The 12,673-nt window shown below is 43.4% G+C and overlaps 1 protein-coding gene across 1 annotated transcript in view; it reads right to left on the reverse strand.

Annotated features, from left to right (window-relative positions):
* The window catches only part of LOC137651469 (metabotropic glycine receptor-like), a 53,616-nt gene that overhangs the window by 26,248 nt on the left and 14,695 nt on the right, over nucleotides 1-12,673 (reverse strand). Inside the window, exon 3 of the mRNA XM_068384693.1 lies at nucleotides 8,755-8,945. Within this exon, the coding sequence (XP_068240794.1) occupies nucleotides 8,755-8,945 (191 nt within the window). The remainder of the gene's footprint in view (nucleotides 1-8,754; nucleotides 8,946-12,673) is intronic.

A 12,673-nucleotide genomic window follows, 5' to 3' on the forward strand; every position in this document is an offset into this window, starting at 1 on the left:
TGGCGCCATCTGTATTCCTTTTTGCGTAGCTTAACAACTCGGTGTTTTTTCCTGTGTTTCTCGCAAATCTTGGATTTATTCTACTTTTCATGGCTTCTCCGTCTTCGTCGGCCTCTGATAAGTTGAGTATAATGTCTTTTATGTATAAATGTAGGCTCTTGGTAAATTTTTGAGTGATTAATAGGATTAATCTTTGATACAAGAGCCGTAGCCTACCGGAGGCGTCCTGGACGCTGTCGCTCGCTAGGTATAAGTTTAGTTAGTCAGAGCGACATTCCCGGTTGTTTTGCTTTAATAAATTTTAGCTATTTAGCATTACATAGGATTTCCTTCGTGCCTAGTATTATTTTGGCGAAGTATTCGCCATTCTGGCCTACGCTAGGCCATGTAGCCTAGTCGTTTGGTCCTAGTACTTCACGCATGATTTTGGTTTTTTCCGAGTGTAATAAAAATTTTATTGAAGCTTTAGGCTATGTTTTATACATTTAAGACTGTGTGGAATATTTCCAAGATAGTATACGAGTGAGTTTCGGTGATTTAGGTAATCGATTCTCTTGGTGCCTAGGCTAAGTTGCTTATGGAGCCTTAGTATACTTTATCATACTCCCCGGTTGCTTTCTTTTCTTCGGAGAAGGTATGCAATCCCTTTCCCTCTGTTTAAGCCTTGGGCTTATCCCTAAGTGGTTTTTTCCGAATTTATTTTCGATAAAACTATACTGGGGTGTTACTGTACCTTCCTGTTCCAGTAGTATGGTTCAAAGAGGGACAGAACAACAGAGTTTTTTAGTCTGAGTCTGTGTTTGTCTGGCTTGGGGTAGAGTCTCCCTCGCTGGCCTGACACAGACAAAGGGGGCTTAGCCTCCTTAGGTCACTACCGAAGGTTTCTGTGGATATGATTCCTTCTTTTGTGATCTACCAGACTAGTCCTTGTTGCTGTTCTCGGGGGAGGATAAGTTTCTTTCCCTGGGAGTAGCAACACCTTCTTTGCTTTGGTGCTCTGGGAGCTGGCAAGTATTGCTGGCCTTCCCCCTTAGATCTCCCTTAGGCTAAGATAAGTTTCTTGGCTGCGGGTGATCCGTCACTAAAGCAAGGTTGGTAGGACCCTCTTGTCCCTTCCCCCTCTATCTCCGTAATGGCCTAGCCATTACAGTACTGTACGTCGTTCTACATCTGGACCTAGTATAGGTTAGGATGTGGAATTGACTCAGCCCCTTGCCGGCCGGCAGCTCTGCCGGCCGGCAAGGGTCTTACATTTTTGAGTGCTGCCCGGACCTCCCTTGGTCCCTCATCCATGCCTGCCTGTAGAGCCAGACGGCATTGGTCAGGAAGCCTGAATTAGATTCTCCCCTTCCTTATATGCACTCTTTCGGATTGCCGGGCTTGGAGGTAGTGTACACTCTTATCCCGGCATCCATTCTATTTTTCTTCTAGTGCTGTACCCGACCCGGCTGCCGGCCTATGAGGCCGGCAGCCGGGCAGGTGTAGTCCTCTGGTTCTTTTGCTGCCGGCTGGCATCGGTCTTGTACCTTTGCCGGCCGGCTTATGTCAGCCCTAGTCTGCCGGTCACCAAGAGTGTGGCCAGCAGCTGGGTACTACCTTGTGTAGTTGCCGGCCGGCAGCCATTGCCGGCTGACATTGGCTGTTGCCGGCCGGCAGTTGCTGCCGGCCGGCACATGCATTTGAACCAGAGTGCTGCCGCCTTATAGCTGTTAAGTAGTATACTTTATAGCTAGTTATGGTGTGTGCCGGCCGGCACGTATCCCCCTATACTGTACTAGTATTCTTCAGTATAACATATACAGTAAGAAGAAAACTATGGTAAGGGTTTTGGTACAGCACTGTGTGTTCTAACACTTTTGTGTTTTCTTGCACATCCCTTTGCTGTTGCCCTACAGATAGGAAAGTGAGTTCTTTCCTGTCTATTATCCAGGATCTTAAAATCATTGCTTAGGTGTGAGCTTCACCTGTTTCCTCTGGAAACCTTGCATTGGTTACTCTAGAAGAGATTAACCATTTGATTTTATTATCTGGAAGGCTGCAACAATGGGTTGTGAAGGAAACACAAGTGTGTGTCTTTCCTTTATGAATTGTTATGCTATACTATGCATATCCAGTGATACATAGTTCACTTGATACTCATGGAAATTTCTTCTCTTTACAGGAGGACCCTCCGAAGTGCGGAAATGTTTTCTGCAACGTCCGCATCAAGTACCTCTGCGGACATGAGTTTTGTAGGAGACACGCAGCATGCGCTGTCTCCAAGGATGATCTCCAGTATTGGGACCCTCAGGTATGTACTGTATGCACTAACCTGATTACTGAGGCTTTTGATTCCCCTAGGACGGCGGAATCAAGGGATATAGCAGGGGAGAAGCTTCGTACCTGGGTAAGGGGCTTCCAAAAGAACACCTCTGGTCCTTATCTTCCAAGTGAGAAGATGAGGGCGTATCTTTTTCCCAAGGCATCAGCTGATGCAGTGATTCCCCAGCCTCAAGAGGAGATCCCCCAAGATCAGGTCCAGGTGGACGTTGAAGTCGCGGTCGCGATGCAAGACATCCAGTTAGATGACAGGATGTCTGACGTGGACGAGCGTTTGGAACAAGACCTCCTAGCAGAAGGTCAGGATGAAGTTCAAGCCCCGGACGTCGTAGAGGATGAGGTCGACGAGGTGTCAGCTACTCCGGTTCAGATTCCAGAGCCTATTCCCTCAACATCGGCCGGTCTCCCAGTAGAGCTGGGACAGGCCCTCTCTTCGATTGTTGGAATGATCCAACAAATGCAGAAGGAGAATCAGGAGAAGGCGGCTGCTATGGAACTGCGGATGCAGTCCCTGGCAGAATCACATGGGCCCCGAAAAAGGCTCAATGTGAAAGACCTTCCCTTATGCTCAGATGCTAACCCATGGAGGTATGCTGAGCACATGCCGATGACGACTGGAAAGATCGTCATCTCGGATAAGCTGGGTTCAGTTCCCCTAGAGGAGGTGGAATTCTGGCCCAGCAAGGCATCATATCCGGACTGCTATGTCCGGCTGAGAAAAGAACCAGCTTCAAGGGAGGAGACAGAGCCGAAGGTCATAATCATGGACCACGCTAAGGCTCAAGCCCTACTTTCATCCTCGATGAAGGAGAAGGGCTTCTCTAACTCGAAGGTAGCTGCATTGAGCAAGAAGCTCCCTTCCTTTGTGTCCTCTCCTGCTAGAGCCTTCCCCTTTTTACAGAAAGGGTTTGCGGCTGTCCTAAAGGCAGTCGAGGCCGGCAAGCCTTGCCCCTCCCTGGAGGAGTGTAAACCCTTGTCGCTGGCCCTGCCTATGGACCACAAAGACTGGAAGGATGTCCATCTGACATTCTCAGTGGGAAAGTTGGAGGCTGATATTGCCGGACGGCAATTCGGCGAGGACCTCCCCAAGCTGTCCGACTTTCTTTTATGAAGAGAGTTCGAGACAAAAGAAAGACTGGCTGCCTCAATGTCTCATCAGACTACTCTTGAGACGATGGCAAGTGACCCCAAGGTCCATGAAATGTTCATGGTGGTGGCTAAGACTCAACTAGCCACAGTGACGAAGGACCTTTATGGCTTCGTCAAGGCAAGGAGAGCTTGTAGGGAGTTCGTGTTCACCGGGGCTACGGTGAGGCACGAGCCAAGGAAGTTAATCTCCTCCAACATTTGGGGAAAAGACCTTTTCCCTACCGATGTGGTCAAAGAAGTTGTTGATAAGGCCGCCGTGGAGAATAGAAACCTTCTCCAGAAGTGGGGCCTGGCTATCAAAAGAAAGTCTTCCCCGGATGAGGGTCCTCAACCAAAGAGGAAGAATATGAGGACTAGGCTACCGTCTCGGCCAGCCAAGCCCTCTAGACAGCAACAGCAACTGCAATTGCCATTGCCTCCAGTGCCCCAGATGGTGGCACAAACCCCGACCACTTTTCAGTGGGTACCCCAGGCTGTGCCAGGTCAGTCCACGGCATTCACCCCAACGTTCGAAGGACAGTCTTCTTCCTTTCGAGCAAAGCCTAGAGGAGCAGCCAGAGGCTCGTCTAGGCGCCCCTCAAGGGGAAGGGGATTCAGAGGTGGTCGTGGTCAGGGAGGCAAGACCTCAGGACGGCAGTCCAAGTGAAATGATACCGGTAGGAGGGAGACTGATGAAATTTTGGGATCGTTGGACCTTCGATCCCTGGGCCCAAAGGCTACTCAAGAATGGACTGGGCTGGAGCTGGTACAGCACTCCACCCCCGTGCCTTCGGTTTTTCCAACACTCCACCCCCGTTCTGGAGGAGTACGTTCAAGAACTGTTGGAGAAAAAGGTGATCCGAAAGGTGAAGTCCATCAAATTCCAAGGGAGGCTGTTTTGTGTTCCCAAGAAAGACTCGGAAAAGCTCAGAGTCATTCTGGACTTGTCGCCACTCAACAAGTTCATAGTGAATTGCAAATTCAAAATGCTAACACTGCAACACATAAGGACCTTACTGCCCAAGAGGGCATACTCAGTCTCTATAGACTTGTCAGACGCCTATTGGCACATTCCAATCAGCCGTCGACTCTCCCCCTACCTAGGGTTCAGGCTACAACGGAGACTATACGCCTTCAGAGCCATGCCATTCGGGCTAAACATAGCCCCAAGGATTTTCACGAAGCTTGCGAGCGCAGCTCTCAAACAATTACGCCTAAAGGGAATTCAGGTAGTAGCCTACCTGGACGACTGGCTGGTGTGGGCAGCATCCGAGACCGAATGCTTGCAAGCTTCCAGTCAGGTGATCCAGTTCCTAGAGTACCTAGGCTTCAAGATCAACAGAAAAAAGTCTCGACTTTCTCCATCCCAAAAGTTCCAGTGGCTGGGAATCCACTGGGACCTTTTGTCACACTGTTTCTCCATCCCAACGAAGAAAAGGAAGGAGATAGCGGGCTCTGTCAAGAGACTTCTAGATTCCGAAAGGATATCAAGACGCGAACAGGAGAGGGTACTAGGCTCTCTCCAGTTTGCTTCGGTGACAGACCCAGTGCTAAGAGCACAGCTAAAGGATGCAACCGGAGTTTGGAGAGGGTATGCATCAAACGCGCAAAGAGATCTGAGAAGACCAGTGCCGCCTCGGCTACGTACTCTTCTCAGGCCTTGGTCCCAAGCCAGACATCTAAAGAAGTCGGTTCTTCTTCAGCCACCTCCCCCGTCGATGACGATTCACTCAGACGCCTCAAAGGAGGGATGGGGAGGTCACTCTCATCGGAAAAAAGTCCAGGGGACTTGGTCCAAGCTATTCAGGACCTTTCACATAAACTTTCTAGAAGCTATGGCAGTGTTCCTTACCTTAAAGAAAGTCTCCCCGCGTCACTCGATCCACATAAGATTGGTGATGGACAGCGAGGTGGTTGTGAGATGCTTGAATCGACAAGGGTCGAGGTCACCACCTCTCAACCAGGTGATGTTGGCCATTTTCCGATTGGCGGAAAAGAAGAAGTGGTACCTGTCGGCAGTTCACCTTCAAGGAGTCCGCAATGTGACAGCGGACGCTCTATCCAGGTTCACACCGATAGAGTCGGAATGGTCCTTAGACGCAGGATCATTCTCCTTCATTCTGAATCAAGTCCCAGAACTGCAGATAGACCTCTTTGCGACGAAAGACAACAAGAAGTTGCCCCTGTACGTGTCCCCGTACGAGGACCCCTTAGCGGAAGCAGTGGACGCGATGTACCGCGACTGGAACAGATGGTCCAGGATTTATCTGTTCCCCCCTCACAACCTTCTGTTGAGGGTCCTCAACAAACTGAGATCCTTCAAGGGGGTAGCGGCAATAGTGGCCCACAAGTGGCCGAACAGCATGTGGTTCCCCTTGGCGTTGGAACTACAGCTTAAGTTTGTGCCACTACCACATCCAGTTCTGACCCAGCGAGTCCAGAAGTCGACTGTCTGCGCTTCATTACAGAAAACCCAGACCCTGCAGCTCATGATTTTCTCGCCCTTGCGGTGAGAAAGCGTTTCGGGATTTCGAAAGCCAGCATAGACTTCCTAGAGGAATATAAGTGCAAATCGACTAAAAGGCAATATGAGTCATCTTGGAGAAAATGGGTGACCTTTGTAAAGGCAAAGAATCCGCAGGAGATCTCAACAGACTTCTGCTTATCTTTCTTCATCCACCTCCATGGTCAAGGGTTGGCAGCTAACACGATTTCAGTGTGTAAATCTGCTTTGATGAGACCCATTTTATTTGCCTTCCAGATCGACCTAGGTAACGAGATCTTTAATAAAGTTCCGAAAGCCTGTGCTAGGCTCAGACCTTCAGCACCTCCAAAGCCCATTTCATGGTCTTTAGACAAAGTTCTTCATTTCGCCTCCCTGTTGAGCAATGAAGAATGTGCGTTAAAGGATTTGACACAAAAAGTTATTTTCCTATTTGCACTCGCGTCCGGGGCCAGGGTTAGTGAGATCGTAGCCCTCTCGAGAGAGGCAGGTCGTGTTCAGTTCCTGGATGGGGGGGAACTGAACCTGTTTCCGGATCCTACGTTTCTCGCCAAGAATGAGTTACCCACCAACAGGTGGGGTCCCTGGAGAATCTGCCCTCTGAAAGAAGATGCATCTCTATGTCCAGTAGAATACCTAAAGGTCTATCTTCGTAGAACTTCAGACTTCAAGGGTGGTCAACTATTCAGGGGAGAAACATCAGGCTCAAATTTATCTCTGAATCAACTCAGAGCGAAAATCACATATTTTATTCGCAGAGCGGATCCTGACAGTACACCCGCAGGTCACGATCCGAGGAAAGTTGCCTCATCCCTAAATTTCTTTAATTGTATGGATTTTGAACATCTCCGTTCATACACGGGCTGGAAGTCTTCCAGAGTGTTCTTTCGCCACTATGCGAAGCAAGTAGAGGAACTAAAGAGATCTGTGGTAGCAGTGGGTCGTGTAGTTAACCCTACTGTTTAACTCTGCGAGGAACAGTGGTCTTAATTGGGACGATAAAGTCCAGGGTGAGTGTGTAGGTACATACTGTACTACAAACTAAATGAGGGCACCAAGTGCCCACATAGACTGTTCCTTTTTCAAAGGTGAACCTAGCATAAGTACAGACATGTGTGCCGAGCGTTTCTAACGCTAATGTGATTGATTTGTAATACAGACTTTTATGACTTGATACCTCGGTATCTTAAAAAAGTGGCATTTAATGTTTTTTCTTTCAGATAAACAAGTTCTGTTTACTTTCATACTTATGCTTAAAGTTTTGGGTTATCCTCTTTTTATATATATATATATATATATATATATATATATATATATATATATATATATATATATATAATTGTTGTTAACCTGTCTATTTATTGTCTGTCAATAAACTTGTTCTTGAGAACCTTGCGTCTCTTTCACCTGTGTCAATTTATTGGTATAATTGAGCATTTATTCTATGTACCTTATCTGGGATAATTCTAATAGAATTGTTCTGTTATGCAAGCTATGTTGTATTGGTTTATGTAGTCCCCTAATGGGAGGACTCCGTCCCATAAAGGGACGAGGGCGGTTTTATTAGTTTCTTCCTATGCGGATATAAACCTTCGTCCAATACAAGTATTGTGCGGATTACTGGTCAATATATATTGACGCAGTGGTTCTTTACAAACTATGCTTTACTTAATATAGGGCGAGACCACTATATTAGCTTGCCTGGTATTCATACATAGGTATATGTACTCTTCGAGACTTTTCCAGAGTCTAGTAGGACTCTTCCCTGTAGGGGGCAGGAAGCTCTAACATAGTTTATAGTTAGTTGAAAAGATGTATAACGGTAACATCTTAGGTCTCTAGGTCTAGTCGACCGGGGAAAAATTACCTCCGGGGAGTACGGCACGTTCTGAGAATCCACAGATACAGTAATGCTCTGGTACACTTCCATCAGGACGACATGGCTTGAGCCCAAAAAACGGATTTTGAGCGAAGCGAAAAATCTATTTTCGGGTGAGATGGCCATGTCGTCCTGATGGACCCGCCCTTGCCTTTCTAAGAAAGGGCTGTAGGACCCCTCCCTACATACAGTATCTGTAGCACCTCGTGTACGCTACAAGGAATACAGATGGCGCCAGGATTGGCGCCAGGCACGCATACGAATCGGAGGATAGGGAGCCTTGGGAGCGGCTCCCCTTTTTCTTTCCCGAATTCGTTTCTTGCCAATCGCCTCCTACGAGACGAAATCTCTGTCCAGGATGCAGATTGCCATGTGGCGTGTCAAGAATACGTCCTCTGATATGTCGCGATATCCCTTTCACGAGGGATACTCGCTCCAGGAGTTAGAATTCTGGTACCTTAAGGTAAATTCTCTGGGAATATCGCCGTAGTTGTAATATACCCTAGGAAGCTACCCTATAGGAACTTCCATCAGGACGACATGGCCATCTCACCCAAAACTAGATTTTTCGCTTCGCTCAAAATCCGTTATATATACAAACACGCAGCCACTCTAGCTCTTTATTACATACTGTAAGAGAGATAACGGTATATCTATAGTAGACGTTCCACATTATCTCACCGTTCGTAGAACAAAGAAATCTGCAGTCATGGAAGGACCATTTTTGAAGTATTTGATGATGGGAATGTGTCAAAGATAAATGCTAAACATTGAGATACAATCTATTACTTAAGGAGGTACCTAAAGTTGAAAGGCTAAACATTCTTAATGGAGCCAAGGTACATACTCCATATAAAATTGTCTCCTTTCCCCTTGCAAAACAAAACCTTTTAATGATTTAATGAAATATAAAGTACATTGTTACGTGGGACCAAACAAGTGAAATATCGAACACTAAAGTTTCATTACTCTTGGAAATTTCAGTCACTATATCTGTCCAAAGACAGGATGATGATACGGGATATTTGGGGAAAATTAACACTAAGTAGATCTTAGTAACAGAAATAAAAGCAAATATAATGAACATTAGCATGAGCAGTGGTAACAAGAAGTTCTCTGAAAAAACAAAAATTATTAAATGCGAAAAATAATAGATTTACTATATCTAATATAACTAAAAAAAGAAATTTTCCTAAGTTCAGTATGGTCACTACAAACACAAAATCCCTCAGACGAGTGAGGAAAATATCTTGTTCTCGTCTAGAATTACAGTCTCATAACAGAGGCAAATAAAATCCAGACAGATTTCAACGAGAAGAACATTTATAAAGATTATTGATGATTGAAAGATATTGTCTAAGTTCACACGATGACCCTGAATTCTAACATAACTCTTATGCACCTCGATGAAGAGTCTGGTTCCCATTTTAAAATTGACTTTATTCCGGCCATGATCATATCTCAGGAAGAGAATAGATGAAATGGTACAGTTATTTGAAATTTAAATCATACGCAATAATAGAAATTATAAAAAATGTTAGATACATACTCTTATACACGTATAACATATACCCACATATTGTTGTAAGTATGTAAGCATATATATATATATATATATATATATATATATATATATATATATGTATGTACATATAAATAAATACACACACACACACACACACACACATATATATATATATATATATATATATATATATATATATATATATATATATATATATATATATGTAGGTATGTATGTGTGTTTGTGTATACGTATGTACATAACCACAAGACAGGTGTCACACACTTCTCGAAGGTTACATTCTTGCCACCTCCTCAACCATCAGTAAGCAGAAGTAAACACACATTCTAAAGAGGAGCGACTCACTCATTTCACACAAGCTAAGAAGACCCATTGACGCTCTTAACACAGGTCTCTCTACTTCTCTGCACAACCTTTGAAGGGAGGGGGAGGGGGAGATGATATGGGCAGGGAGGGGAAGGAAAGGAAAGTCGTTTTTTGGAAGATGATAAAGTGGGGACAGTAAATTACCGAAGTTTTACGAGGTCACGCTGGACGAATTATGGGACATCAACCAACCGGTTGTTAAATCAATGGAACGAGAACACCTTTCAATTTTATGACGGCAATAAGAGATTTATCACCGCAAAATGATTACAAGTTTGGAACTCGTGCAGAAAAAAAAAAAAAAAAACGAAAGCACATCGTTGAATATGACATTTTGTTTTTGTCGAATGCTGTGAATACTACTAGGCGTTTTATTACTCTATTTGCATATTTCTTATACATACATACATACATACATACATACATACATACATACACACACATTCAACCCTTCTCACCGGTCCCCCTTTCCTAATTACAAGCCGCAGTGTGTGTCCGTGTGTGTACTCAGTAACTAAATATCTAGAAGTGATTTTTGACGACTCGGGTACACTAGTATATGATGTTTACCTTAGATAAAAATAGAGTAAAAACTCATTAAAACGATAACCTGCTGTGACAGTAACTACCCCCAGCATTACAGGAAAATCGCACATGTAAAAAACCTCAATTTATAAAAAGTTCCCTAAAAGAGGAACGAATAAGCAAGATTCACGCGGTTTACTTGGTAGAGAAAAAAGGCCGGAGATGAAACAGGAAATGGTCGAGAGAGTTCAAAGACCTTCTCGCTGACTGTGTATGTTAACAAAAATCACACGGAAAGAAATAGAAATAATTAAAAATAATTTAGAAGTGACAGGGAGATAAGGAGCAATATCGTTTTCATTCATCTTTAACCTTTATCGTGCAAACAACCAGAGAGAGAGAGAGAGAGAGAGAGAGAGAGAGAGAGAGAGAGAGAGAGAGAGAGAGAGAGAGAGAGAGAGAGAGATAATTCTATTAACAATATATATATATATATATACATCAATATATATATATATATATATATATACACACATATATATATATATATATATATATATATATATACACACACATATATATATATATATATAATATAAATATATATATATATATATATATATATATAGAGAGAGAGAGAGAGAGAGAGAGAGAGAGAGAGAGAGAGAGAGAGAGAGAGAGAGAGAGAGATATTATCAGAACTTCTGCCTCGGCCATCCCCTCCTTGGCTAACGTATGATCTTACCACCTACTGTAATATCAGGCAAACTTTTGAAGAGATTCGCCTTACCCATAATACTATCTCGAGGTTAATAGCCTCTGCAGATATTTCCTTAAACACATTGTCATCACTCAAGGATCTTCTTTATTTTTATCTCTTTAAGGATGATCCCTGCGAAGAGCTGAATGAGAGAGAGAGAGAGAGAGAGAGAGAGAGAGAGGAGAGAGAGAGAGAGAGAGAGAGAGAGAGAGAGAGAGAGAGAGAGAGATATTACCCGAATGAAATTGAAACGGAAGTTGAGCGTAAATCTCTAAATGGGAAATATCAAACGTGTAAACATATCCGAATACCCGAAGCGATTCATTATGAAGGAAAACGAGAGAGAGAGAGAGAGAGAGAGAGAGAGAGAGAGAGAGAGAGAGAGAGAGAGAGAGAGAGAGAGAGAGAGAGAGAGAGAGAACAAAACCTGAGTCTTGGATCTGCGTGAAGGAATAAAGTAATCCAGGATTACCAGACACGTAACATTCGTAACTAGCAAAGGATAAAGGACGCACACAATCATAATAAACTTGACCTCAAAGCTTAGATTAGAACAACTTCGTGAGACAATCGCGGGACCTAGACACAAGGCAAACAAACCTTGCCTTTATTTCTTACAACCAATTAAGTTAAAAACAAGTACTGAACTAAAGGAAAATTACAGGCTTATGTTATTTTTTTACTGTCTTCCACTTGTCTTGGGTTAGAGTTCTCTTGCTTGAGGGTAGCCTAACACTCGGGCACATTATTCTATTTGTTTCATTTTTTTCACTTTCCTAATTGGGCTATCTTCCTGGTTGGAGCATTTGGGCTTATAGCATCCTGCTTTTCCAACTAGCTCATAAAAATTCAAATATCTTTTATATTTTAGGATAAAGAAAAAGTATAATTTGTGGATATAATACAATACACGCAATCAGAAACTAAACAAGTGTTTCACAAGATGTTCTTAATAGGGATACTTGATACGAGTAACACGAGGAAGGTGATTGCTTAACCCAACGAAACTCCTGCGCAAACTGATCATCTAATTACTACACCACATGAATCGGAAACAATTAATGAGAGGATTAAGTATAGAGCGGTGTGTATTTGAACATCGAACAGATGAAATTACAAGAGAGAGAGAGAGAGAGAGAGAGAGAGAGAGAGAGAGAGAGAGAGAGAGAGAGAGAGAGAGAGAGAGAGAGAGAGAGAGAGAGAGAATTTTTAATACTGTAATGTTTATATTCCCAAACTAACACTTTTCTATAAAATTCTGCGGCAGCGTCAAAAAAAACTCTCGAAACTGCATTGTAAATTCTTTTCTTGTATTTAATATCTTCTTGTTAGCAGAACACCACAGGATTTGCAATGCTTGCTTATCAGAATGCTTGAAATATCACACGAGGTTGGGCTGAAGATAAATAGAAGAAAGATAGAGATGACGAGAACGGAGTATGCAATGGAAGATGAAATATCATTAGAAGGAGAAAGGATTAATGAGGTAGAATCATTTAAGTGTTTAGGAACTAAGATCTTTAATACAGGGTCTTTAGTATTAGAGGTTAGTGAAACATTGAAAAAAAGCAAATCAGAGAATGTCTAGGTTAAGTAAAATTTGGATATCAAATCACCTGAAATTACATATAAAAATCATACTATATA

The sequence above is a fragment of the Palaemon carinicauda genome, chromosome 13 (genome assembly GCF_036898095.1).
Source record: "Palaemon carinicauda isolate YSFRI2023 chromosome 13, ASM3689809v2, whole genome shotgun sequence".
Lineage (NCBI taxonomy): Eukaryota > Metazoa > Arthropoda > Malacostraca > Decapoda > Palaemonidae > Palaemon > Palaemon carinicauda.